General features: G+C 37.1%; 3 protein-coding genes across 6 annotated transcripts; 2 read left to right on the top strand and 1 right to left on the bottom strand.

The window, feature by feature from the left end:
* The first annotated feature begins 295 nt into the window (after window positions 1-295).
* Window positions 296-18,985, top strand: Dhc98D (Dynein heavy chain at 89D). Its single transcript, XM_065310944.1, has 6 exons — window positions 296-1,181; window positions 1,238-1,468; window positions 1,529-2,713; window positions 2,776-3,463; window positions 3,517-3,618; window positions 7,098-18,985. Exons 1-6 carry the CDS (start codon window positions 396-398, stop codon window positions 18,776-18,778), a joined length of 14,673 nt encoding a protein of 4,890 aa, XP_065167016.1. The 5' UTR covers window positions 296-395; the 3' UTR covers window positions 18,779-18,985.
* Window positions 18,792-20,813, bottom strand: LOC135798198 (trimeric intracellular cation channel type 1B.1). Its single transcript, XM_065310957.1, has 5 exons — window positions 20,473-20,813; window positions 19,725-19,881; window positions 19,397-19,669; window positions 19,041-19,327; window positions 18,792-18,960 (listed from the first exon to the last, which is right to left on the bottom strand). The coding sequence occupies exons 1-4, from the start codon at window positions 20,591-20,593 to the stop codon at window positions 19,048-19,050; spliced, it is 831 nt and encodes a 276-aa protein (XP_065167029.1). The 5' UTR covers window positions 20,594-20,813; the 3' UTR covers window positions 18,792-18,960; window positions 19,041-19,047.
* LOC135798194 (putative glycerol kinase 5) lies at window positions 19,209-27,448 on the top strand. Of its 4 annotated transcripts, none has more exons than XM_065310948.1 (7): window positions 19,209-19,347; window positions 24,835-24,930; window positions 25,473-25,640; window positions 25,707-25,800; window positions 25,865-26,921; window positions 26,975-27,108; window positions 27,164-27,448. In XM_065310948.1, exons 3-7 carry the CDS (start codon window positions 25,500-25,502, stop codon window positions 27,313-27,315), a joined length of 1,578 nt encoding a protein of 525 aa, XP_065167020.1. In that variant the 5' UTR covers window positions 19,209-19,347; window positions 24,835-24,930; window positions 25,473-25,499; the 3' UTR covers window positions 27,316-27,448. The 4 variants fall into 4 exon arrangements, with proteins under 4 accessions (XP_065167020.1, XP_065167023.1, XP_065167021.1 ...); XM_065310947.1 differs by lacking the exon at window positions 19,209-19,347 and adding an exon at window positions 20,090-20,254; XM_065310951.1 differs by lacking the exon at window positions 24,835-24,930 and having other exon boundaries at window positions 19,219-19,347.
* Window positions 27,449-27,704: the final 256 nt, after the last annotated feature.

Genomic DNA, 27,704 nt, shown 5'->3' with positions numbered 1-27,704 from the left:
AGATCGATGTTCACCCATGTGGTTTACATGATTTTTTTAAAACACCGCAGTAATTTTCACGTTGCGTGATTTTATTTTGATTGTAGGCATTTGAAACAGAGTTATGACTATATTTAAAATTAAATGAACATGCTCACAACCTTGTTTCAATTGATTTTTTTATTACCTGTACTAGTTTTCTCTTTTCGTTGTTCGAACTTACAGAGCGTAACAAACTGAATAAATTTTGATCAAGCTTCCACATTGGTCACCATGACAAAAAACAAATCCGCTTTATCAAGCAAACAAACTCTCAAACAAACAGACAATCCCCCAAAAAGCTTTGCTTTCATGTCATTACTTCTCGAATTATTTTGTGCTTAAGTTTAGTACAATTTTTGACGAGATTTATCTCAATGACTGATTATCGTTTAGAATGGATCAAAGACAAAGTCACCGAGTATTTTGGCCTCAACTCAGGGCGGTATTTCGACGCCATGCTCGAAGCAAACGACGGCGAACTCGAGGACCAAATGAACTCCCTACTAGACGACGAAATACCTGATGTCGACTCAGAACGTCGTCTTTTCTACGTTTACAAAATTAAATATGAAAGATTAGTAGACGTTGAAATTCAAGTCATGGAGCGGGTCCCAATTGTGCCGCTAACTGACGCCCACGTTAAAAGTAAGAAAAAGAAATCAATTAGTGGATTTGAAGATCTTGATAAAAAGAAAAAACACAAAAAGAAAAAAAGCTCCAGTGCCATGTTCAAAGCTGGTGTAAACGATGATCTCGATGAATACGAGGAAGATGAGTTTGAAAGAGAAACTCAAGTTCGGGGTGATGGTGAAGAAGGTGGCATGAGTATGGCTTGGACCGAAGAATCTATGGTTCAAGGTATGACCGAAACGGAAAATAGAAATTTGTCTTCTGTTTCTGGTACTGTTTCGCCAATTCGCTCTGGGTCTTCAATCTCGCCGGTAGCAGATACTGAAACATATGCCGAATTCGAAGAAGACGGTGAAGGTGAAGAGGAAGAGGCCGAAGAAGATGATAAAAAGAAAAAGAAAGGCAATAAAGGTAAAAAGGGTAAAAAGGACAAAGAGAAAAAAAGAACATCCAATTTGAAGAGGGAAAAAAGTGTTAAATACTCGATACCCCAAGCTGTAGAAGCAGAATTTGAATATGTTCCCGTGACGGTAGTACATATTTTGATTATATTTTGATCTTTTACTCATGAATTGATTGATTACAGAAAATTGTTCAGGAAACTGAAACAAATTATACGCTAATAGGAAAAATCGGAGACATGACTGATGACAAAGAATACTATAACCGGAAGTACATCTATGTTTTACGATTGGGCGAACAAGGAATACCAAATTTTGATTATAAAGAAGATGCAGAAGCGGAAATGTGTAGTTATTTCGTAATGGGCTCATGTAATGGAAAACAACTGCAAGGATTACTACAACATATGGTTGATGTACGTAATCTATAGTTCTACGTAATTATTTCTATAAAAACAAATTTATAACAATTATAGGCTCAGTGGAATCTAATAAATAAAATACCTACTTTGGAGGAACGTCGTCAAAGTGTAGGTAAAAGAAGTGTATCACGGATTAGATCACGTTTGCGTACTCAAGGTCCAAGCGAGATCTTTGGCGAACAGAGTGTTGTTTCTACTTCGCCAACACGATCCACAATTGTAGCTGATTCGATTCCATTTGCACAAGACGCAAAAGATGCAAGCGCTTTCAGTGTGAGGAATGACCCGACATCATTAATGAGTATGCATCGCACCGCATCAAATTCTGCAATGGTTCAAAACATTGAAGATATTCAGGCGGATTATGAAGAGCAACTACAGATGAAAGAGGAGCTGTTGAAGGACTATCAATTGTTGGTGGAAAATATTCGTTGGACTTTGGAACATATTGAAGATGATACTTCTATGCCAGTAGCACAGTTTCCTGATATTTTTAGTCGCAGTGATCAAAGTATTATAAAAGATCAAAAGTTAGTTGCTGCTTTAGAAGGAGTTATTTTTCATTGGGAGAAACAGATTATGCGCACAATTGAGACGTACAATGCAAAGCAACCAAATGGCAATGGCCCCATTGCGGAATATGATTATTGGCGTGAACGGGAAGCAGCCCTTAGTGTGTTATTTGAACCATTAAAGAAGAATGTATTTCACAGAATCACAAAAATTTTGGAAGCAGCAGATTCACCTATTATTAATGGTTTCCAAAACTTTTTCGAAGATTTGCGTAAAGCGTACTCGTTGGCTAGAGATAACGTAAAATTTCTTTTTACAATCCTACGACATTTTAAAACGATGACATACTGTGAAGATTTTGTAATCACAAAGGAGGCAATACCACATCTTTATGATGGCCTTCAACTAATGTGGGTGTTGTCGAATAATTATTGTATTGATGAGACAATGGTACCGCTACTAGAGCGTGTCTCTTACGTATTATGTGAGAAAAGCAGAGCTGCTTTAGATAATAGCACCTTATTTCGAAGGCCGATTAAGGAGATTACTAAACTGGCGCAAGAAACTCGTGAAATGCTCAAGACCTGGAAAGAGTGCTACCTGGATACCCGTGAAAAGATTGAAATGTCGGGAAAAACCAATCGCTGGGAATTTGATAAGAAGAAATTATTTGGTGAATCGGATTATATTATACTGGTTTGTAAAGATATTGAAAACATCGCTGATGTAAGTAAAACAATCATTTATTAATAAATTATGTAATATTAGAATTTGTGGTTATGTTACAGATTATCGATCAATTTACGAATATATTTGGAGCTGAAATGAAATCGATTATGACAGATCCGCAAAAAATTGATGATGTTGTGCGAAAATTAGATTCATTGGTTTATCCGATTGAGGTGGCTGATTTTGATATATTTAAAGAGTCGTTTAAAGAAAATTGGCAACAGATTATGACACAATTTGGTAAAGAAGTCAAGAGTCTGGAACGCACCGCGACGGTTTTTATCGATCAAAGTTTTAAAGTTCTGCGATCGGCCGAAAGTGCACTTGAAAAACTTTTAAAATTCAAACATTTACGTACACGTAAGATTATCCATGAACAACTAATGTCCAAGTTTGAGATTGTTATGGATCAGTTTATCAAAGAATTGGCCACAATGGAGAATTTATTTTTACGCAATAAACGTAATCCGATTCTTTGTCGCAATCATCAGAAACATGGCGGTGCTATTTTCTGGGTGCAACAAATGTTTGCAGCTGTCAAGAAACCAATTTTAAAGTTTCGTTTTGTGGATGAGTTGAAATCTTCAATTTTAAAGGTGGAAGCATTCAATATTTACGTAAAACTTGCCAAATCATTGAAACAGTATGAAGAGTCGAAATACCATGAATGGGTAGCTATTTCAGAGCCGATTGCAAAGGAAACTTTGAAAATGGACGTATTAAGATTAGAAAGCACCTTGTTTAAAAGTAAAATGCAGATTTATTTATTAATTCACACTGAAATAAATAATTTTTTGAAGGTAAACCTCCCACTAAGCCAAAAATAGTTGCAACTGATTCAGCTTCTACAACAAAGGGGTCAAAGGGTAACTCACAAATTGAAATACATCAAACACCAAAAAGTGAGTACAAAATATTTATATTTATGATTGCATATAAAAAGCATAAAATTGCGTCAATTAGCAATAGAAAGCTAGTAAAATTAAAGCGCAGAATTATTACAAGTACATACTAATTATTAAGTGACAATCTTTGGATCAATTTGAGAGAGTCACTGAGATCAGCGGAAATATCTGCGAGTTGGTCTTCCATCTTATTGAAAATGGCTTTGTTGTGGTTGTCGTTGAAGTTCCTCATGCTCATGATTTCTCTTGCAATTTCGTCTTCATCTTCTATATCAGTATGCAGATGTTGCATCATTCCCCCGAAAGAATCTTCTTCATAATCATCCATCATGGAATTGGCGTGGGCGTCTGCAATCCATTCCAATTCATCTACGGCTCTTGGTTGTGTGGATGCTGTAGATACCATACTAACATTATTTGCTGGGATCAAGGCAATGTTCAATTCAGAACGATAGATTCTTCTTGGTGGAGACAAGTTGATGCTAACCGATGATTCTGAAAGTGGTGAACTCGTCTTGTAGTCACTGTCGTAAGTATCGGATGATGACGAGTGAATGGGGCTGATGCTTGCACCGGCTTGCTGCTTAGATTGAAGAAACTTGGCGAATTCATCTACTAGCTGGTGATTGATTGACGGCGGCGGTTGTGGGCTACCACATTGGCAGTAAGTGTCTTGCGTCAGCGGCATACTGCGTCTTTCGTTCGGCATTCTTCTAGGTTGCTGTTGTACTGGTTTTTGAAGTGGCATCCTTGGCACGTGTTGTTGGGGATGTTGTTCGGTTTGTATTCTTCCGGATTGTGGTAGACGCTGTCTTTGGTTGACGTGAGCATGTTCCGGTCTCAAGTCATTGCGGCTGGACATGGTTTGAATGATGTTTTTGATGTAAGTACTTGCATGAGGCGTCGAAACGTGAGGTTGCATTTCATCGTCTTCTTGAAGTAGGGCTTCCTTGAGATCATCTAGGAGTTGGACCAGGTGTCTTTTTTGTTGACCGATTCGCTTCTTTTCCTGGGGTGGTTGATATGTTGGTAACTTCTTTGGCAACGGCATGGACTTTCTTGTAGTTGTAGTATTCACGAATGAATGTGGTTCCGGTCGTCGTTCCGATGGTCTCCCGGATGGATTCCAGTGGTTGGCTGATGTCATCTTCCTTGGCGTGATCAACGAGGTACTTTGATCTTGTTTGACAGCGTATGTTGAGTATTTCTTACGCCTTTGCCGTTCGAGAACTTCTTGAGAGACGGTTCTGGTCTTGTTCTGGTTCATGTTGTTGCTTGACTGGCTTTTGGCGACGTGTGAAGCGAATTCGGCGACCAAATTGGAGAACATCAGCATTTAACCGACTGATATCATCACTTGGTGTTGAAATAACTGTGAATGATGGATTTTTTGATTTTGCAACCGTATTTAAAGGTGGTTGATTAGGGGTGGGGATTGTGTTAACACTTTGCTTGATATAGATTAACTAGTGGTGGTTGCAGGTACCTCAGGTACGCTTAACTCTAAGCTAGGTGATAGGCCAAGAGGTATAAACGAATACTCATTAGGTCAGCTTTAGTTTCTACCTGATTTAAATACGTCGTTCGGATTTATTTCAACTTTCTTGGAAAACAATATATTTCCAATATTTGAGTTTAGCAATATTTTAAATATATTTGAAACATATGATTTATCGAAAAAATTATTTTTCTACCAACTGCGCTTTTAAATGAAAATAATATTTACTTGATTAGAATGTTATCAAAATTGATCTCAAAAACGCTACAAATGTTCACTTAGCTCATTTTTTATAAAATGTTGAAACAATTTAATATTATATAGTTTAAAATAGACACGTAACCTTTTTCAGTGTTTTTATAATGCGCATTCAAATGACACTCGATGGATAATAAGATGGGAAATTAATTTTTCCTTAGCTGAGTATAATGATGTATATATTTTACTTTGAACGAAATAGCCTTATGCATTCTAATTAAAAAAATGGTAGATTTATATTACACTCAATTTAATATTTCTTCGTTTTGGAATTACATCATGCTGAAAATTTCTCAACATAGACAGTGGTTTTCTAGTGATACGCAATTCCCAAGATACAAATTAGTTCGCGCTAATCAAGATTTAGCAACTTTCATGAAAACTCTGCTTATTTTTGAAAGCATGCAATACTGTTCTGAACAAAAAACGACCTTACTTTATTCCAATCATAACTAGCAAACCCAGCAAACTTCATACTCTCTCATCTATAAATATCATCTTAAATAAATTAACTTGATTTAATTCTGTTTTGATTTAGTACTTTTAGTTGTTTGTAATGAATATTGGAAATACATTGTTTTTGTGGTATTAGCTGTGTAATGATGAAGTAAGTACACGGTGTTGTTGATTTCAAGAAATTCTTTTGCATTTATCTTTGATATTTTATTGCATTTTTTGATGTGAGAACTTTTGAGGTCATTTTGCTATTCAGTAACTTGACTGATTTAACACATTAACCATACTACCTATACATGGGTCCAACCAGTTTAATCCATAGTTTTTGAATTGAATTGTATAAGTTTGTTTTTGATTGAACTGAAGTTTTTTTCTTCTTCTTCTTCTTCCTGCCTGACTGAAATTACTATATAGAAAATTCTGAATTCACAGCATTGCTATAGGGTAAAAGAGGGTAATGGGGGTCATACTACATACTATATTAAACAGAAATTATTTTCTTATTGCATGCTGTAACTTGATATTATAACAATTTATATTCATATGAAAAACAACGTAACAAATTGCATGTACGTTGTAGAGTTAATGTACCCATTTCGCCATTCATTGCGCATCCGATTTGGAAATTCCGTTATACGTACATTACGGATTTGTGAATTCGGACAATTCTATCAATTCTTTTGTTTCCATCTATTAAAGAATAGTTACCGTGATATCACCCACTTATCTATCTGTGAATACAATTTATATAACTTTAATTTCATGTTCCCTACAATGTAGATTCAATGTAAAATCGGATTAACTATTATTCTGTATTACTTCTTAGAAAATAATCTGCAAAGTAAAGTTTTTTATATTATTTTGTTTCACAGCAATTTTTATATTTGTAGGATGTAAAATTCTTTAAAAGCAAAGAAAAGTAGATTATATTTCTAATTGCATATGAATTTCCGGTTTTACTTCAAATTATTTTTGCTTTTTTATTTCAAATTGTTGGATAACATAAAGTACCTCACTCAAGATTCACCAGGGTACCTACCAATAGTGCCATAATTAGAGGATTAAGAGATTAAAATTACTTCAATAATCCCAGTCTTCACCAAAATGCGGTTGCACTACATTAAATGATTTATTGCTCTCAATAAGTTCAGGGTTTTCTAAATCCCCGCGCATATTATACCTGTCTAGACACACTCATAAAATATAATATAATAATTATAAATTTCCATTGAAACAATATTAACGCAAATTTTATTTTACCAAGCTGTAAAAATTGGTGGCCAAAAAGCTGTTCAACAATTTATGAACAAAATCAAGGGCGGAAAAAACGTAACATGGATCGACGTGATTGGCACCAACACTCTATCGGAAGAGAATCTGCGATTTGTGCTAAACTTTGACGAGCAAATTTACGATGTCATCGCTGGCGCCGAATTAATTCAACTCACCGGATACGATATCCCAGACTCTATTACCTATGCCAGCATGCAAAAATCTCGTCTTCGAGCGGATGTAGAATCGGTGCGCACAATGGTTGATACCTATAATGACACGCTATCAAAATTATCACAAGCCAAATTGAACTTTTTACGTGATCAAATTCGCGACATTGAAGCACATATGCAACCTGGTTTATCACGCATCAAATGGACTTCGTTAAGTATAAAAGAATATGTTGATGAATGCAACATGAAGATTAAACATTTTGTGTCCATAAACAAACAAATCGAACATACCGAACAACTCATGATGGACAATCTGAACCAATTAAAGAACTTCAATTTGTTTACGTATGTCAAAAGTTCTGAATGCGAGGAGAGATTGTCATGCAAAGACTTTTTTATTGCTATGAGAGATGTACGCACTGAAAAAGTTTGTCAAATGGTTAAACTCTATGGTACCTTTGGTCCATTGATCACAAAACTAGAAGCGTTAACCTTGAATACTAATACAGGTTATTCGAAGTATATGATTATGTATTATGACAAATGGGAAGCGACTTTGTTTAATTGTTTTGCCGAGATGATAATACATAATATAGAAAACTTTAATGAAGAGTTCGAAAAGAAAGAGTTGGTTTTTCAAGTGGATGCCATTTTGTTATCGTCGACAGTCGGCCTGAAGCCTAGCCAACAGGAAACTTTCAACATTATCTCGCGGAGTGTGCGTGAATGCCTTGATAAATTAAAATTATTTTCAAGATGGATGTATTCTACTTGTATTGAGTGCCCACCACAGCAAATGCCCAACTCTGAAGACCAATACGTATATTCGTTTTATGATGATTTAACAAACATTGTTGATTTGCATGAAGTGATGCAACAGTTGCAGAATACCATTGCACACGCCATTTCAGATGCGCACATGTACCTACAACGTTGGAAGCGATTCAATTTTCTTTGGAACTTTGAAAAGGAATATATGATTGAGCGTTTTGTAGCTAAAACATACCTGATTAGTGTATTTGATCACAAGTTTCAATTCTATAGCGATATTATTAGTTATGCCGAAACACATCAGAATTATTTTGATGTTGGTTCTATCCGTGTTAATTTACGACCACTGCTGGATGTAATTCGCGACCATTCAGCTGAATATAAACAAATGTTGGGTACCAAGTTAGCAGAACGTATTAAAGAAGATATGATAGCATTCAAAGAAGAAATGGACGGTTTGCGACAGGTTATCGATAAAAATATCAAAGGTTTAGAGCTGTTTAAAGCAATAATGCAAGCGATTTCTACAATTCAGAAGAATAACGTCAATAGTGAGCTGAGGTATACTTATTGTCAGCAGGTGTACATGGTGTTGCAGATGCATGGTGTGATATATAGCGAAGAAGACGAAAAGTTTTCCTATCAACTTGAAGAAGAGTGGAAAGGATTGTATTCAAGCGCGTTGTGTCGATCTCAGACGCTTGAAGCTACTAAAGAACGATTTGCTGCGATGACTTTAGATGAAATTCGTGTATTTTGTGCTGAGTTATCTTGCTTTGTTAAAAAGTTTGATGAAGAAGGCCCAGGCGCCGTTGGCGAGGGCCTGGATCTCGGTTTAGAACTAATGGATTATTATGGTAAACATATTGATATATATGAGGCACGACGATTGGAATTGGTCAACGCTGAAATGTTGTTTGATATTCCACTTGCTGATTATACAGAGTTTTTGCGATGTAGAACAGAGTTTGAAGCTTTGCAACTTGTTTACAAAGTGTATGCAACCCAAAGAACTGCTAGAGAAGTTTGGGGTAGAACATTATGGGTGAACTTGAATCCACAAGCATTGGTTGACGGAATTGAAGCGTTTATGAAAGATTTCCGTAAGTTGCCGAAAGCTGTTCGACAAACTGAGGTGGGCCAGACTTTAGATAACAATATGAAGCAATTTAAGAATGTTGTACCTTTGATGGTAGCGCTTAAAAATGATGCTATGCGGGAGAGGCATTGGAAACAGTTGATGGATAAAACTGGACAACACTTTGACATGTCTGCGGATCGTTTTACTTTAGATAACATGTTTTCAATGCAGTTGCATAGATATCAAGATATTGCCGAGGAAATTATTAACAACGCTATCAAGGAATTGCAGATTGAAAATGGCGTTAAAGAAATTATTGACACGTGGCAGACATTACAATTTACTGTTCATAAACATATGAAGGGTACGGATGATAGAGGATATATTTTGGGAGCAGTTGATGAAATAACACAGATTTTGGAAGATAATTCGATGAATTTACAAAGCATGGCTGGATCTCAATTTATTGGTCCTTTCTTGGGAGTGGTTCAGAAATGGGAGAAGAATCTATCATTGATTGGCGAAGTGATTGATGAATGGTTCCTGGTACAGAGACAATGGATGTATCTAGAGGGAATTTTTGTTGGAGGTGATATTAGGTCGCAACTACCCGAAGAGGCTAAAAAGTTTGATGATATTGATAAGGCTTTTAGAAGAATCATGATGGACACTGCAAAGAATCCGAACGTTTTGGAGTGTTGTACCGCAACTGGTCGGTTGTTAGACTTTCAGGGTTTGGGAGCTGGTTTGGATCGTTGCCAGAAAAGTCTTAATGATTACCTTGACTCGAAACGCAGACGCTTTCCAAGATTCTACTTTATATCCACTGATGAGTTGTTATCTATCCTGGGCAGTAGCGATCCCGCGGTCGTACAAGACCATATGCTGAAAATGTTTGATAACATAAAATCAATTCACTTGGATTTTGATAACCAAGAACGGCCGATAGCGACCGCAATGATTTCCGCCGAAAGAGAGATAATGGATTTCCGTAACAATGTATATACTGAAGGTAAGGTGGAAGATTGGATGAATGACGTCCTCAATGAAATGCGCAGATCCAATCGTTTTATTACCAAGAAAGCGATTTATGATTATGGTAAAACACGTCGTCCTCGAACGCAATGGATGATGGACTATCAAGGTATGGTGTGTCTTGCTGGTAATCAGGTATGGTGGACTGCTGAAGTGGAAGATGTTTTTGAAAAGATTTTGAAGGGCAACAAGCGAGCAATGAAGCAGTATTTAGAACAGTTGAATAAACAACTTGATGATATCGTAATGACAGTGCGAGAAGACTTGAGTTCCAATGATAGGACCAAATTTAAAACAGTAGCAACCATCGAAGTGCATGCAAGAGACATTGTGGAGACCTTTGTTCGTGATAGCATTTCTACTGCGCAGGAGTTTGAATGGGAGAGTCAGTTGAGATTTTACTGGGTAAATCATTTAGACAATTTATGGGTCACACAGTGTACTGGGTCCTTTGAGTATGGCTATGAATACATGGGACTCAATGGTCGTCTAGTGATAACTCCATTGACTGATCGTATTTATTTGACTATAACACAAGCTCTTCTTATGCATTTGGGGGGAGCTCCGGCTGGTCCTGCGGGTACTGGCAAGACTGAAACCACTAAAGATTTAGCAAAAGCGATGGCTTTACTGTGTATTGTAACAAACTGTGGGGAAGGCATGGATTTTAAAGCTATTGGAACAAATTTAGCCGGGCTATGCCAATGTGGTGCATGGGGATGTTTTGATGAATTTAACAGAATTGACATTTCTGTATTGAGTGTTATTTCTACCCAGTTGCAAACAATACGAAATGCGTTGGTTGCTGCGACTAAGAAATTTATCTTTGAAGGAGTTGAAATTGATTTGGATCCCAAAGTTGGAATCTTCATTACAATGAATCCTGGTTATGCCGGACGTACTGAATTGCCAGAATCGGTTAAGGCATTATTTAGACCAGTAGTGTGTATAATGCCTGACTTGGAAATGATCTGTTTGATATCATTATTTTCGGATGGTTTTCTACAAGCTAAAATATTGGCCAAGAAAATGACAGTTTTATACAAATTAGCTCGAGAGCAATTATCGAAACAGTTTCATTACGATTGGGGTCTAAGGGCTTTGAATTCTGTTCTTAGAATGGCTGGAGTGTTAAAACGTGCAACTCCTGATATATCTGAAGCATTGGTACTAATGAGAGCCCTGAGAGATATGAATTATCCCAAGTTTGTATTTGAGGATATGCCTTTATTTTTGGGTTTGATACGAGATCTCTTCCCTGGAATGGATTGTCCTCGAGTTGGATATCCAGACTTTAATGCAGCCGTCGAGAAAGTATTGGTCAAATATGATTACATTGTTTTGCCTGAACAGGTGGATAAAGTTGTACAGTTATATGAGACCATGATGACTAGACATTCAACTATGCTGGTGGGACCTACTGGTGGTGGGAAAACTGTGGTTATCAATACACTCTGTAGAGCTCAAACTATAATGGGTTTACCAACGAAGGTTTACACCTTGAATCCTAAAGCATGTTCTGTTATTGAGTTGTATGGAATATTGGATCCATTTACCCGGGATTGGACAGATGGTCTTCTAAGCTCTATCTTTAGAGAAATAAATAGACCAACAGAAAAACAAGAGAGAAGATATATATTATTTGATGGTGATGTTGATGCTCTTTGGATTGAGAATATGAATTCTGTAATGGATGATAATAAATTACTAACCTTAGCAAATGGTGAGCGTATCCGATTACAGACTCCCATCTGCGCGTTGTTGTTTGAAGTGGGCGACTTGGCATTTGCCTCACCTGCAACTGTATCACGCGCTGGAATGGTATATGTAGATCCGAAAAACTTGGGATATCAACCCTTCTGGGATAGATGGGTGAAAACACGTTCCTGGGTAGCAGAAAGAAATTATTATCAAGAGTTATATGAGCAGTACGTACCCACATTATTGAACTATGTGATTTTAGGCCAAATAGGCCCTCAACAATTTCAACCACTGAGAACTGTCATTCCCCAAACCGGGCTCAATATGGTTGTACAACTTTGTGCCATGATTGATGCTGTACTACCAGATGCACCTGATACAGTACATGCGGAAGATGAGGTACCAAATGAAAGTCTTATTGAGTGTGTGTTCTTGATGTGTATTTATAACTCAATTGGTGCTTCGTTGGTTGCCGATGTAAGAGATGACTTTGATCAATTCACCAAGAAACAATGTGCGATGATGAACGAAGAGGATACGTATGCGGATCCTGCTAAATGTGGTAAATTACCAAGCAGTTTTCCATATCTATATGATTACTATGTGGATGTTAAACAAGAGGTGTGGATTGCGTGGAAATGGAAGGTACCTAGCTATGAACATGTTCGAAATAAAAGATTTTCGGAGATTTTGGTGCCTACCGTTGATACTGTTAGAGTTACATACGCATTGGAATTGATGAATGATATCAAAAGACCCATTATTCTTGTGGGGGAGACTGGTACATCAAAAACTGCTGTAATACAAGACTTTCTCCGGTCTTTGAATCCCGAAAATTGTTTATTAATGAATATTAACTTTTCATCACGAACTAGTTCTGCAGATGTGCAGAGAAATATTGAATCTGTGGTTGAGAAACGTACCAAAGACATTTATGGTCCACCATTGGGCAAAAAGTTGATTTGCTTTATTGATGACTTGAATATGCCCCAAGTGGATGAGTACGGCACTCAACAACCAATTGCTTTACTTAAATTATTATTTGAAAAGGGTGGAATGTATGATAGAGGCAAGGATCTGAACTGGAAGAATTTTAAGGATATTTCATATTTTGCCGCAATGGGAGTAGCAGGTGGTGGTCGCAATGAAGTGGACCCAAGGTTTATGTCAATGTTTACTGTTTTAAACTTGGCATTTCCAGCTGAAAGTACATTGTATCATATTTATGCATCAATTTTGAATGGACATTTGGATCCTTTTGAAGATGAAGTGCAAATTGGTGATAGATTAATTGAAATGACTCTTTCCTTATATAAAATAGCTGTATCTGAACTTCCACCGACACCAAACAAGTTTCATTACATATTTAATATGCGAGATTTATCCAGAATTGTAGCTGGCTTGTGTTCAACAGTTCCACTACACTATCACTCTGATTATCAAATTGTGCGGGTATGGCGTAACGAATTTCTACGTGTTATATGTGACCGGTTGACTTGTGTTGAAGATCAGGAACTAATGAGGAATCACATGATTGACATGATTAGCAAAAACTTTATTCCAGCCCCAGTACCAGTATCGTCAACAGTTGATATAGATTCTGTAGTTTTTGTACAAGATGAAGAAGTGGGCGACGAAGAGGAAGTTGAGCCAAGTATAGATATTTTAGAATATGTTATGCGTGATCCTATTCTTTTCGGGGACTATCGCAACGCTGTCAATGAAGATGAACCACGATATTACGAAGATCTTCTTGACTACGAGGCAGTTTACTTTCTATTTCAAGAAATTTTAGAGGAATATAATGAAAGGATGGAGCGAATGGATGTGGTGCTTTTTGATGATGCTTTAGAACATTTAACACGGATTCATCGTGGTTTACGATTGGAACGAGGTCATGTAATGGTTGTAGGAGTTGGAGGCAGTGGTAAAGCGAGTCTGACACGTTTGGCTGCATTTACGGCTGGTTGCGAAATGTTTGAGATTGTCATATGCAGAGGGTATAATGAAGTTTCTTTAAAAGAAGACCTAAAGCGACTTTATACCCAGTTGGGTGTTGATGACAAACCGACAGTGTTCTTATTTACTGCAGCACAAGTAACCGAAGAGGGATTTTTAGAGTTTATCAACAATATTTTAATGATTGGATTGGTACCGGCATTGTTTAGTGACGAAGAAAAGGATAACATCATTGGCCAAGTGAGGAATAAAGCTAGAGATGCTGGATATAGTGTTGGAAAAGATGGCGTTTGGCAATATTTTGTTAACAAATGTACTGATAACTTACATATGGTGTTATCAATGTCGCCCTCCGGTGATATCTTGAGTAAGCGATGCCGAAGTTTTCCGGGGTTAGTAAACAACACTTGCATTGATTGGTTGTTTCCTTGGCCGCAACAAGCCTTGATTGCTGTAGCTTCGGTCTTTTTAAAAGACAACAAAAAGATTCCAGCAAAGTTTCGCCCGAGGATAATCGAACACGTAGTGTATGTCCATAATAATGTGATTGAGTACACTCAAGAATTTTTAATTAAGTTAAGACGCAGGAATTATGTGACGCCAAAACATTATTTAGATTTTATTCAAAGGTATTTGCACCTTTTGGATGATAAGCAAAACTTTATAAAAGCGCAATGCGAGCGTCTAATGGGCGGCATGAAGAAGATTGATGAAGCTAGAGCGGAACTAGATGTTCTCAACAAGAAATTAGCAAAACAAAAAATTATTGTAGGTGAAGCTACCAAGGCATGTGAGTTGATGTTAGAAGAAATTGAAAGAGGTACAAAAATAGCGCAATCTAAAAAGGACATTGCTTCGGAAAAAAGTATTGAAATTGAAGAGCAAAAAAAGATTATTGTTGTTGAAAAGACCGAGGCTGATGCAGCTTTGTCGGAAGCACTTCCAGCATTAGAAACAGCGCGATTGGCACTTGAAGATTTAGACAAATCCGATATTACTGAAATTCGTTCTTTTGCAACTCCACCGGAAGCGGTGCAAGTTGTATGCGAATGTGTTGCTATCATACGTGGTTATAAAGAAATCAGTTGGAAAACCGCGAAAGGAATGATGTCAGATCCCAGTTTCCTACGTACATTACAAGAGTTGAATGTGGATGCAATAACAATAAAACAACAGCTTGCAGTAAAAGCTCATCTTAAAAAATCAAACAAATTGGATGATATGGCTACCATTAGTAAAGCTGGTTATGGTTTACTTAAATTTGTCAATGCTGTAATGGGATATTGTGCAGTTTTCCGAGAAGTTAAACCTAAAAAAGAAAAAGTAGAGCGATTACAACAAGAGTTTGACACTGCAATGAAGAATTTACAAAAGTTATACCACGAAATCACAAAACTAGAAGAAGATTTATCAAAGTTGAATGAAAAATACGCTGTAGCTATGAAGAGACGAATGGAAATTCAGGAAGAAACTGATGTGATGATGCGTCGGCTTGAAGCTGCAGATAAATTAATTACAGGTTTAAGTTCGGAACGAGTTCGATGGTCTGCAGATTTGAAGAAACTTCACGTTGATCGAGAAAAACTGATTGGTAATTGTCTATTGAGTTCAGCATTCCTGAGCTACACGGGACCTTTTAGCTACGAATTTAGAAAAGAAATGATTTACGGAAACTTTTACAAAGATATCCAAGAAAATGAGATTCCATGTGCTGAGAACTATAGAATCGAAACTAGTTTATCAACGGATGTAGAAATTTCCACATGGAATTCTGAAAACTTACCACCTGATGAGTTGAGTGTTCAAAATGGTATTTTATCGATATACGGCTCACGATTTCCGGTTTGTATTGATCCTCAACAACAAGCATTAAACTGGATAAGAAAAAAAGAAGAAAAGAATAATCTTAAGACGTTGCACTTTAACGATTCAGATTTTTTGAAATATCTAGATATGGCCATCAAGTACGGATCTCCTGTTCTGTTTCAAGATTGTGATGATTATATTGATCCTGTTATTAATAATGTCTTGGAGAAGAACCTAAAAACTATAACTGGGAGAACTTTTCTAATGTTGGGAGACAAAGAAGTTGATTATGATCCAAACTTTCGAATGTATCTTACTACAAAGTTGTCTAATCCTTTATTTAATCCTGCTGTGTATGCAACAGGAGTCGTAATTAATTATACTGTGACCATGACTGGTCTGGAGGATCAGTTACTCAGTGTAGTAGTGCGAAATGAACGTCCTGATTTAGAAGAACAACGAGAGCACTTGATTGCTGAAACGTCGGAGAATAAAAGTTTGCTATCGACTTTGGAGGATTCCCTGCTTAGAGAGTTATCTACAAGTACAGGAAATATGTTGGATAATGTTGAGTTGATTTCTACCCTTGAGAATACCAAGTCAAAAGCTCAAGAAGTTTATATCAAGTTGGAATTGGCTACGGAAACAGCAAAAGATATTGATAAACTGCGTGATGGTTATAGGTCCGTAGCAAAACGTGGTGCTCTAATGTTCTTTGTGCTTTCAGACATGGCCACTATCAATGCAATGTATCAATATTCTCTAATGTCATATCTTGAGGTCTTTGCCTTCTCTCTGAGAAAGTCATTGCCACATAAAGTGATGGCAAAACGTTTGATTAACATAATTGACACATTAACCAAAAATGTCTACGATTACTGTTGCACTGGAATTTTTGAGAAACATAAACTGCTGTTTTCCTTCCAAATGACCAACAAAATTCAAGCCAGTGCCGGATTGGTTACTCAAGGAGAACTGGAGTTCTTTATCAAAGGATCAGTTAGTTTAGATAAGTCTACGAGGAACAAACCTGCTCCATGGATTACAAACCAAGGATGGGAAGACATTCTAAAATTGGCTGTGGATTTCCCAGAACCTTTCTTCAATTTACCTACTGATGTAGAAAAGAATATTGACGAATGGAGAGAGTGGTATGATTCAGACCAACCGGAATCCATACCTTTACCGTGCAATTATTCTGAAGACCTGCCATCATTTTATCTCTTGATGATTCTCAGATGTTTTAGAATTGATCGCATCTTTAGAGCAGTAAGCGATTACATTTGCATCACTATGAGCGAAGAGTTTATAATGCCGCCAACAATATCACTGGATAACATTTTTGATCAAAGTTCTCCAACTACGCCTGTTGTATTTATCCTAAGTCCTGGATCTGATCCCACAGCTGAGTTGATGAAACTTGCCGAGCGGGATGAAGCAGAGTTTAAGTATTTATCACTTGGACAAGGCCAGGAAACTATTGCGATTGATTTGTTGGACCAGGCAGTCCAAAGAGGATATTGGTTAATGTTTCAGAATTGCCATCTGTTGCTTAGTTTTGTGCGACAGTTGGAGAAGATTATCGAACGGATGAGTAAACCTCATCCAGATTTTCGTCTGTGGTTAACAACAGATCCGACAAACAACTTTCCAATTGGAGTGTTGCAGAGATCATTGAAGGTTGTTACCGAACCACCTAATGGTTTAAAGCTTAATTTAAGAAATACCTATTTTAAAATGCGGCCCCAGACTTTGGAATCTTGTAAACATGTGGCTTTTAAGTCGTTAATTTATGTTTTGGCATTTTTCCATGCTGTGGTTCAAGAAAGGCGGAAGTATGATAAAATTGGTTGGAATATTTGCTATGATTTTAACGAATCTGACTTTAATGTATGTGTTGAAATCCTAAACACATATCTAACTAAGGCCGTCAAGGCCAAGGACACGAGAATACCGTGGAATAGTTTGAAATATTTGATTGGTGAAGTGATGTATGGCGGAAGGGTCATTGACGACTTCGATAGAAGAATTGTCAAGGTATACATGGACGAGTATATGGGTGATTTCTTGTTTGATACTTTTCAACCATTTCATTTCTATCACGATGAAAATGTGGACTATACAATTCCTCCGGATGGTGAACGCGACGATTATTTGGCATATATTGATGAATTGCCATTGTCAAATAGCCCTGATGTTTTTGGTTTGCACCCGAATGCAGAAATTGGATACTATACACAAGCTACCAAGGAAATGTGGCAGCACCTGATTGATTTGCAACCACAAACTGCTACTGTAGGCACTGGAATTACTCGAGAAGAGTTTATTCTGAACGTGGCCAACGATATACTTCAAAAGATACCGGAAGCTTATGAGATTTACAAGGTGCGCATGCATTTTCAATTGGCAATTACGCCAACAATTGTGGTACTTCTGCAAGAGTTGGAAAGGTTCAATAAGTTGATATTGGCAATGAGAAAAAGCCTTCAACAATTGAAACGGGCCTTAGCTGGTGAGATTGGCATGGATGCTGTATTGGATAATGTAGCTTTTTCGTTATTTAACGGTCAGTTGCCTGCAAACTGGCGAAAATTGGCACCGGCAACCTGTAAAACACTTGGAGGTTGGATGGATCATTTTGAAAAGAGGCAATATCAGTATATGACTTGGATTGGTCAAGGTGATCCAACCGTATTGTGGATATCGGGATTACACATTCCTGAAACATACCTAGCGGCATTGGTGCAGATCTCTTGTAGAAGAAACAATTGGCCCTTGGATAAAAGCACTCTGTACACTGCTGTGACCGATTATTTGGATCCATTGGATGTTGAAGAAAGACCGGAAACGGGAACGTGTCTCATTCACGGTTTGTACTTGGAAGGAGGACGTTGGGATCATGTAGAGAAGAGGTTACAGCGGTCAAGGCCAAAAGTTTTAATTGAAGAATTACCTGTGATGAGCGTTATACCAATTGAAGCTCACAGACTAAAGTTACAGAATACCCTAAGAACACCTGTTTATACTACCTCACAGAGACGCAACGCTATGGGAGTTGGTCTAGTGTTTGAAGCAGATCTGGGAACTCCTGAACATTTAAGCCATTGGATTTTACAAGGAGTTTGTCTGGTGTTAAATACTGATTAATTGACGAATGAAAGATTATTTACAATTTTATTTAAAATATTTTTGGTTCACTTAACATCTGCAATAAAAAATGGGAGTCGTTGTATGTTGAAACAGTCGTAACGCAGGAATGAAGAATTCTTCCGCACATTTATAAAATTCTTCATGCCTGATTGTACGTGTTTGTTTTGATTGTGCAATGCCTGTGAAATAAAAATGTCGTAAGTATATTGCAAGATATCTTCTTGAATTGAATTGATCCAAAATATGCTGATAAACCTACTTTGGTTTCAGTTTGTTTTCTTTGCATCCTTTGCATCACCCTCCTTGGGCTGGCCCTTGCCCAAAATTCTCGCCAGGGAATCCCAGATGCCTCCAAAGAAGAGTGCGCACATGAGATTCTCGAAGGGTACGATTGGATCGTGAATGCCCAGCAAGATTGAAGACAGTTTAAAGTAGACGAAGAAGATGACAATGCCAAAGTACACGAGCGCGTGTGGAGCCGAGATGAATTCGGTCTTTTTGTCGAGGATGAATATGATTGAAGCTACAATGCAGGACTTGGTGTAGCTGCAAAAAATATACACCAGGTGAGTGAACAGCTTGCCTATAAATAAAACAGACGCGGGCTTGACTTACAAGCTCGGCTGCATAAACTCCATTGCGGTGGGTGTCCATACGCCGCGGATGAGTCGCTCGATGAGACGCGTGAACCCAGCGCCGTTGCCCTTCAGCGTACCGATGATGATCATTATCAGATAGGCATTTGGGTACAGTTTAGCGGCGTGCGTCACACCATCGTAGACCTTTTTACAACGGTAGATTTCCTTCATTGCCGAGCACACAATCTTCACTGGGAGGAATTTTGAGACCTTGTAGCCGATATCAAATGGAGTGTAGAATACAACATACCTAAATATTAAATATTTTAAAGTTTTGTACAAATATTTGAATTAGTCGCGCTCACCATACTAGAGTAGCAACAATCAGTTGTGGGGTGTTTTTCAAAGGGGCGAGAATGGGCTCAGCCAAAAGGGCGCTCGCAACCATACCACCAGCGAACACCACAAGCATATAGGATAACCAGCATGCTAGCGGATGTTTACGAGAGAATTGTGTGGCTCCTGTAAGGTTTTTACTTTATTTCTGCTGAATTCTCTACCTAACTATAGGCAACTAGTCATTCACTTTTATATTGATTTTTGGTTCATCATTCTGATCATAATCTACTGTTTGCTGCTAATATGTGTAATACAAAACTCTGCTTTATAAATGATTTAGGTGGATTGATTGTTGGTGAAAGTAATGCTATGGAGCATGGCAAAGAAAGTGGAAAGTGCGAATTGATTGGTATGTGTGCCAGCCGGCAAGCGTGCATCGTCGCGTGGTCTGTGTTCCAGTACCGCGCGCTCCTGCTGCGTGTTCGAATCGTTAGTCGGTTGCAGTTTTACGCGGCGTTACGAGCATCTAGATTGTGTGCTTGAAGCAATGAGAGAGGTACACGTAGTTTTTTTCTTCTTATTATTATTATTCTTCCTGTTGAGCGTGCTGGCGTTATTCGCGGCATGCGGAGCCGCACGTTCTAATATTAGTTTAAAGTCGAGAGTTCTTATTTATAGTTTTTCGGCGGTTGGCCCGAACCCGCGCTGCTCCGCAAAAGTAGGCTCAAAATGTTTTATTTTTATCATTTCCTGCCCTGTTTTTTTATTGCTTACCGGCGCCGAGATCCTCCCTTACGTGCAGAGCGCACAGGACGCAGTGCGCAATGTCGAAGTAGGGAAACATTTTCAGTTTCACCACCTGGTTGGCGATGTCTAGGAAGGCCTCTGGATCCATCTTGATTGATTGCTGTTTGTTTCTTTGTACTTGTTTATTTGGTAAGCGAATAAATTCGCGGGAAGACTAGACACGGAAGTTGTTTGCGTGCGCGTGTTGCGTATGTTACGTGTGCTCGGGCGGGCCGCGCGCCGCAGTGCCCATCGACGACTGACGCGGGCAGGAGCAGCAGGAGAGGCTGTGTGTTTCTCTGCGGAGAGCGTCGCAACGCCGGGCGGCGCGGCGCGCTCGCTTCCTCAAATTTCTATTTTAAATGCAATTATTTAACAACTGCGGCCAATGCCGCCGCGCCACACCAGCACTCACAACTATACAGATATACGCATTCAACTGAACTGGCTTTGAGTCGTTCACCAGACTAATAAAAGGTGATAGAAAATTGTAGAAGTACGGAAGTGTCGTGTATGTAGGTTGTAGGTTTCTTGTTGTATTATTGTGTATGCTCTAATTAACCGGCTAGTAGTTTACCATAAATACGCACGGAGCTTAGCAATGTGTTTAATAAACACTTAAACAACTTATTTGCTGATTAGATAAGAGCGTGACAACGCACGTTCAATGTACAGTGCAATTGCGTAACAATTAACAACAAGTGCATTTATCCAGTGGCGAGTAAAGTATGCGTAAACAAGTTTTACATAAATTGGTACATTATTTATATACCTACTATACCAGATTTTGTTATTGCTATTTTGACACTTTTATAGTAAACGAATGGTGCAAAGGACTGGTATCATTCTTAAAATTGTATTATTATATTGTTTCTGTAAAGTTCGTAAATATGAAACAAAATAAAAAACGGCTACAAGGTTGAATTACTTAAACTTGACCACGTCGCATTTCACGCTCATATTTCGTTGCAATTGTGTTTACTACAAGCTAAACCAATATTTGCTATCAAGCATACACTGAAACGTTGGTGTTGAATGAATACAACTATATTCAACTGTTATAATCTTTCCACTCGTTATTTTTTTTTGTAATAATATGCCTTTGTCACCTTGCCACCTAAGCTTCTAAATTCAAAATTCTCAATGTTTAAAAGCATCGAGTGTGGATAAAGTGTTTTTATAGACCTAGACTAATAATAAATTTTTTTTCTTATAAAGCAATTTAAAATTGTATAGTTTCCAAAAATTTTCTTTATAACGTTATTCTGCCCCTGTGTAACGACGTAAAATATTTTTAACTATTGCCTTCAATATCACTGTTTTTCGACATGACACATTTTTTTCGACATTTAACCATTACACAATTTAATACAACATAATTTATGTTTAGACTTTATCATATTTAGACTTTAAAACCTGAAATATTTACAGACGTTTTTCTTTGAGGTGCACAAAACTACGAATATTTGATTATTACATTTGTTCTTCTCTGTAAAGACATCTCTCTATAATACGACAAAATGTCTGGTCTTATCGGATCTTATACAGAGATTTTTGAAGTGAGTTCCCTATGTAGAATTAGCATGCAGATCAAGAACAAGATCTTATTTTCATGTTATTGATAATGAGACCACCTATACCTAAATATTACCTAATAACATTATTAATAGAGAGGCTATTTATCCGGAATGAAACAGCGCGTACAAAGTTTTTTCTTATACATATGGTAGGCATTCTATGTTGCGTAAGGTATTTTCAAGGTAGCAAAACTCTGTGAAAAGTACAGACAATTGATTTTTATGTTTGGTATATGGGACCAGGGTGCATCACAAATAGATACTCCCATTTAATCTATATGGTACTAGCTTTTGCCCGCGACTTCGTCCCGGTAGTGTAATAAAAATGTAATTCGTTTTTACTCTCTTGTTCTAGATATAGTATCTGTCAATTCTATCAATAAAATTTGCAATTTTATTTTAACGAAATTAATTGTATAAAGAATTGTTAATAACGCACTTCAGTGCGCCATGTCGGGTTCAACTATTTAACTATAATTATGATTGAATCTCAATGCCAACTTTTATCCTGTAGAAAAGAGCTGTCTTTATGGTTTTCCCGGCAATTAATTTTTCTCGCCGTAAAAATTATCCTTGGACTTTAACGAACATTTAAAAAATAATTGACCAAATTGGTCTAGGTGTTGTGTAGTATTATGTATAGGACACAACCTCATTTATTCATGTTTAAAATTAAGACCTTGGAAGGCTGGACCGGATGGGCGTGCGATTGATATGAAACAGTTAGCTCACCCAACGTTTCCCGAATGGAGATGCTTCCGGTTCCATGGCATAGCGACTATATCTTAAAAACCTTGGTTTTGCTTGAACGATGGTCAACCTCAGGAAAATTACCAACACTAACATAACTTATGCTGAGTTCAAAGGGCCGTTTAACCAGGCAGTTCAGATTGTGTTGGGTGGCCTAAGAGAAACAAAGCTCTTTCAACAGCATTTTATCATTAGTTTGCATTGGCCAATATCGGTTACCTCCTAGGACCCCTCCTAGGTATTACAAAACCTTGGACCGCAAACTTCTAGATTCCAGATTCCTGATCCTCGAAGGATTTTCGAAATGAGAGCGTGTTCGAATTTTGATTCACTTAAAAATGTTTATAAATTTAATGAGGTGATTCTAATTTTTTGAATTTTGAATGACCTTTTGAATACGAGTTGAAATAAATGAAGTGGAATAAATTCAAAATCTGATGTTATGTTGAGACTAATCTTTCATATTCAACAGTGATTGTTCTGAAATAAAGCATCAAAATGTGTGGTTCGAAATTGAAAGTTTTGAATACTGTGAAAACAATCGGTAATTTAAGTTCCAACTATTTTAGTTTATTTATCGAGATATTCTCCATGTTCTGAACATAATTGCTTAATATCACTAGTTGTCTAAGCTCTCAAGCCATAAACTTTATTAATCACTCAATAATAAATGTTATTCGCGTGGCGTTGCAGACGCTTTAAAATGCGTTCTTAATACAAAAATTAAGTATGAAAAAGAATTTTCACAGTATTTGACTTAATCGACTATATTGTGTACTTTATTGTTTGACAGCTCATTCAGAAAATCGTGCAAACAATGCTATGTGAGCGCAAATCATTTCGATTCGCTACTTGCATTCTTGCCACGTGTATTAAGAGGAGGATTCGAAGCAAGTAGCACCAATCAAAAAACAGGTTCTTTGTTTTGCATTCCTAAAACAATGGCAGTCTTTGAAAATCACTATTCCCATAGGAAACAGTACTTGCCAATTCTGTTCATAACTCTGTTTTCAATAAAACTGCAATAGCTATGCAATTATTAACTGCATGGTATTGGCAAATATATTGTATTTTAAGTCACTCTATTATAAGAACATAAGCCAAAAAATAAAATAAATATTTATGGCGCCCCTGTCGCTCTCAACAAATGAAACTAATTTCAAATTCAGTTTTTGATTGTGAGCAGGCAAATGTAAATCATAAACTTGTATATATAATACATGGTAGGTTATGCAATCTTTTCACCGTGAGGTGGTTAAAATACTGAATATTCTAAACCACCATCTGACAATGGGAAACTCGACATTATTTTTTTAGTTCACGGGAGATTAAATCAGAAGCAATATTGGGGTGTTTTCGGGTGCTTTGTACAGTTTAAAAAAGATTAAAGTAAGAGATGAGGAGGAGTTTTATTCTACAACAAGTTTCGAAATTTAAAGAACCGATTATTGGATACTTTGGATACTTAGGAGGGCCTTTGGCTGAGTTAGGAGTCATCCACATTTTAAATAAAAAAATATTGATGAAATTTCTTAGGGTTCTATAAAAAAAATCTCACTTATGGAAACACCAAGAGCATAGTACATTTTGTTTGCATTATAGGTTACAACGTGCCAAAAATTGGCCGAAACTCACTGTTCGTGATTTGTCGTGCATCGTTCGGCTAATTTTGCGGCTAATGGCGGTCGTTACTTGCCATCTCAGTTCGCACATAGAAACTTAAATTAATATTATATTAACTATCAAGTGACTAAACGAGCACTTTACCCACGAGATTGATTTTGTATCTAAAAAACGTGGAAAAACTGACGCATTTTATGTAGAAGTAGAAAAATATGTTTATGTAAGTTACAGTTTCGGTTATGTTTATGGTTTACGTTTTTTTTAAATTTAATTTACAAATAGCAGAAATTTGTCATTTTGCTTTCTATTTGCAATGTGCTTCGAAATTCAATTTAAAATCGTTTCACTGCACGGCATCGACTTGCTTACGCACCTTTCCGAACTTATACAATGCTTTCAGTTTTACTACGGTGCCTTACAACCTGCGTAAGTCCAAGGTGACACATCACGGCGTCAGCGGGTACCTGCGTCGAGCCAATTCCGCGCACAATAAAACGTAAGTCCTATTAAATATGTATAATCGTAATGCATTATAATTTAGCTAATACTCTGGATAAATCATTGTAGTTTGTAATTTGGTGTGATGTAATAATTCTATTTATGTTATTTTTTTGATATGAGCATTCTGTCTGTGATATGAGTGTAATATCTTTATCATTAAATCGAGTCTAAGATCGTAGGTCACGCGTTCAGAGTTACCAACATTACTTCGCATTCAATCATTTAAAAATTATTTTATTTAAAAAAAAGCAATAGATATATTGTAATAACTTTCAGAGAATGTTATGACGTGCAAGAAAATTTTAGGATATTAATGTATTCAAATTTTCTTACAGTTGATCAAATTTATTTATTTAATTTATTAAGTTGGTAACCCTAAACAAGTGACACTGTAATTTAACTACAATGAGACGCGATAACAAGCTCACAGATAAAGCAAATCGCAGTGTTGCAGTGAATGGACTTTAAATTTAATTTTTGAAAGTAGGTACGTAGGTATGTACTGATAAATGTAACAGGAGCTGAAATCATTTGTAGTGATTTCAATCGTCAGTTTTTGACATCATGTCGGGCGACGCGGACCTCAGCGAGCAACCAGTAAATGACAAAAGGCAATTTATTGCGGCTTTGGATGTTGGCACGACAACCTTGAGATGCGTAATTGTAGATTCCAATGGCGATACAGTTAGTACATATTCAGTACCTGTAAGTAGAACCTCTGAATCAATTAATTATAAGATAGATTTCAATAAATGTGAAAATAAATTTTAGACTAAATTAATACATCCACAAGTTGGTTATGCTGAAATTCCACATGAAGACCTCTGGAAGGATACTGTATTTGTGATCAAATCTGCCATTGAAAGTATATTTGTTTGATTTATGTTGATGAGTTGTGTCTAACTATGGTTATTTGTTTTGATATTTAGAAGCAAATTTAACACCGTCCGAAATAAAAACCCTTGGAATTACCACCCAACGTGCGACCTTTATCACATGGGACCGTGAATCTGGCATACCATATCACAATTTTATCACCTGGAAAGATATCCGCTGCAATGAATTAGTAAAATTATGGAATCGTTCTTTCATGTTTAGATCATTCAAATCGGTTGCCTATACTCTCTATCTCTGCACACGCAACCCGCGTTACCTTGCCGGAAGCTCAATCAAATTCACCAGCTCACATACCACGATGCGTCTGCTCTACATGTTGGACAACATACCTGCCATGCGGAAAAATATCAAAAATCTTATGTTTGGCACGGTGGACACATGGTTATTGTATAAACTCACTGCCGGAAGACAATATGTCACTGATTATGGTAACGCCACTAGTACCGGACTCGTAGATCCGTTTGAAATGGACTGGAGTACGATTATGCATAAGATACTCAATATTCCAAGACATATATATCCAGAGATTGTCGCCAATGATTACGATTTGGGATATACCGAAGAGAATGTTTTTGGTGTAAGAATTAAGATTGGTTCATTAATGGCCGATGCGCAGACATCTATGATTGGGACCTGTTGTTATTCCGATGATATTTTGAAACTGACCATGGGTACTGGTACGTTCTTAAATATTATTACACCTAAACTACATCCAGGTGTGACTGGAATATATCCAGTGGTTTATTACAAGCTGGAGGACAAATTGTGTTACATGGCTGAAGCAGCCTGTAATGATACTGGAACTGTAATAACTTGGGCATTGAAGTCCGGATTGTGTGAAAATCCTGCTGAAACTGCAAACATGGCGTCTTCGGTGACGAACAACGATGGAGTGTACTTTATTCCAGCGTTTAGCGGCTTAGGTCCACCAATTTATGACGAAAAAGCTGCTAGTGGTTTCTTTGGAATAAAACCTACCACTAGACGAGAGCATATGGTGCGCGCCATTTTGGAAAGTATAGTTTTTAGGATTATGCTTCAGTATGGAACTTTACGGAATGATTTAGACAATGAAATTAATACAATATAGTAAGTGTTATATAAAATTAATTATTATTGAATTATTTATTAATTATTTTTAGTGTTGATGGTGGCGTATCGAAAAACAATTTTATCTGTCAACTACTAGCTGACATGACGGGAATAGTCGTTGAAAGAGCCATTTCTTCTGAGATGTCAGTTTTGGGAGCTGCTTATATAGCAGGATTAAACACAGGTAATTTTAATTGATATGAAGTTCAAATCACTATAATAATTTATATGTTTGATAGGAATCTGGAAAAGTAGAGAGGAATTGTCCAAAATGCGTCGCGTTGATTGTATTTTCCGCCCGACTGAAGACAAAAATGTACGCTCTGCACATTTCCGTGAGTTTGACACATGGCAAAAAGTAATTGAACGATTTAAAGGATGGTATCCATGACAAATAAGACTAAAGTACGAAACGTAGCATTCCGATCACAATGTTTATTGACTTGTGTTGTTGATGTTTTTATGCTAATATTTACAAAGTGGTGTTTTATATTGTACAAATAAAGTTTTCACTTTTTCACAAATTGACTATGAAATTAATTTATTATGGGGATGATGGCGGGGAACCCCTAGTTGGCGATAGGTTTGAAATTCCGAGTTCTTCGCGCCGTTTGCGGGCGCGACGGTTTTGAAACCAGATTTTGACACGAATATCTGCCAAATCAAGAATTCCTGATAGTTTGGTCACTTCTTCGCTGCTCAGGTACGGTGAATGCTTAAATTTATCTTCTAGCACTGATAGTTGATGACTAGTAAAAGGGATGCGAGGATGGCGACCTA

The sequence above is a fragment of the Atheta coriaria genome, unplaced genomic scaffold, assembly GCF_025399875.1.
Source record: "Atheta coriaria isolate IRGN ID8LTWV9N9 unplaced genomic scaffold, Caltech_Dcor_3.1 hic_scaffold_9_pilon, whole genome shotgun sequence".
Taxonomy (NCBI): domain Eukaryota; kingdom Metazoa; phylum Arthropoda; class Insecta; order Coleoptera; family Staphylinidae; genus Dalotia; species Dalotia coriaria.
The sequence above is the reverse complement of the archived record's forward strand: the minus strand, read 5'-3'. Positions and strand labels throughout refer to the sequence as shown.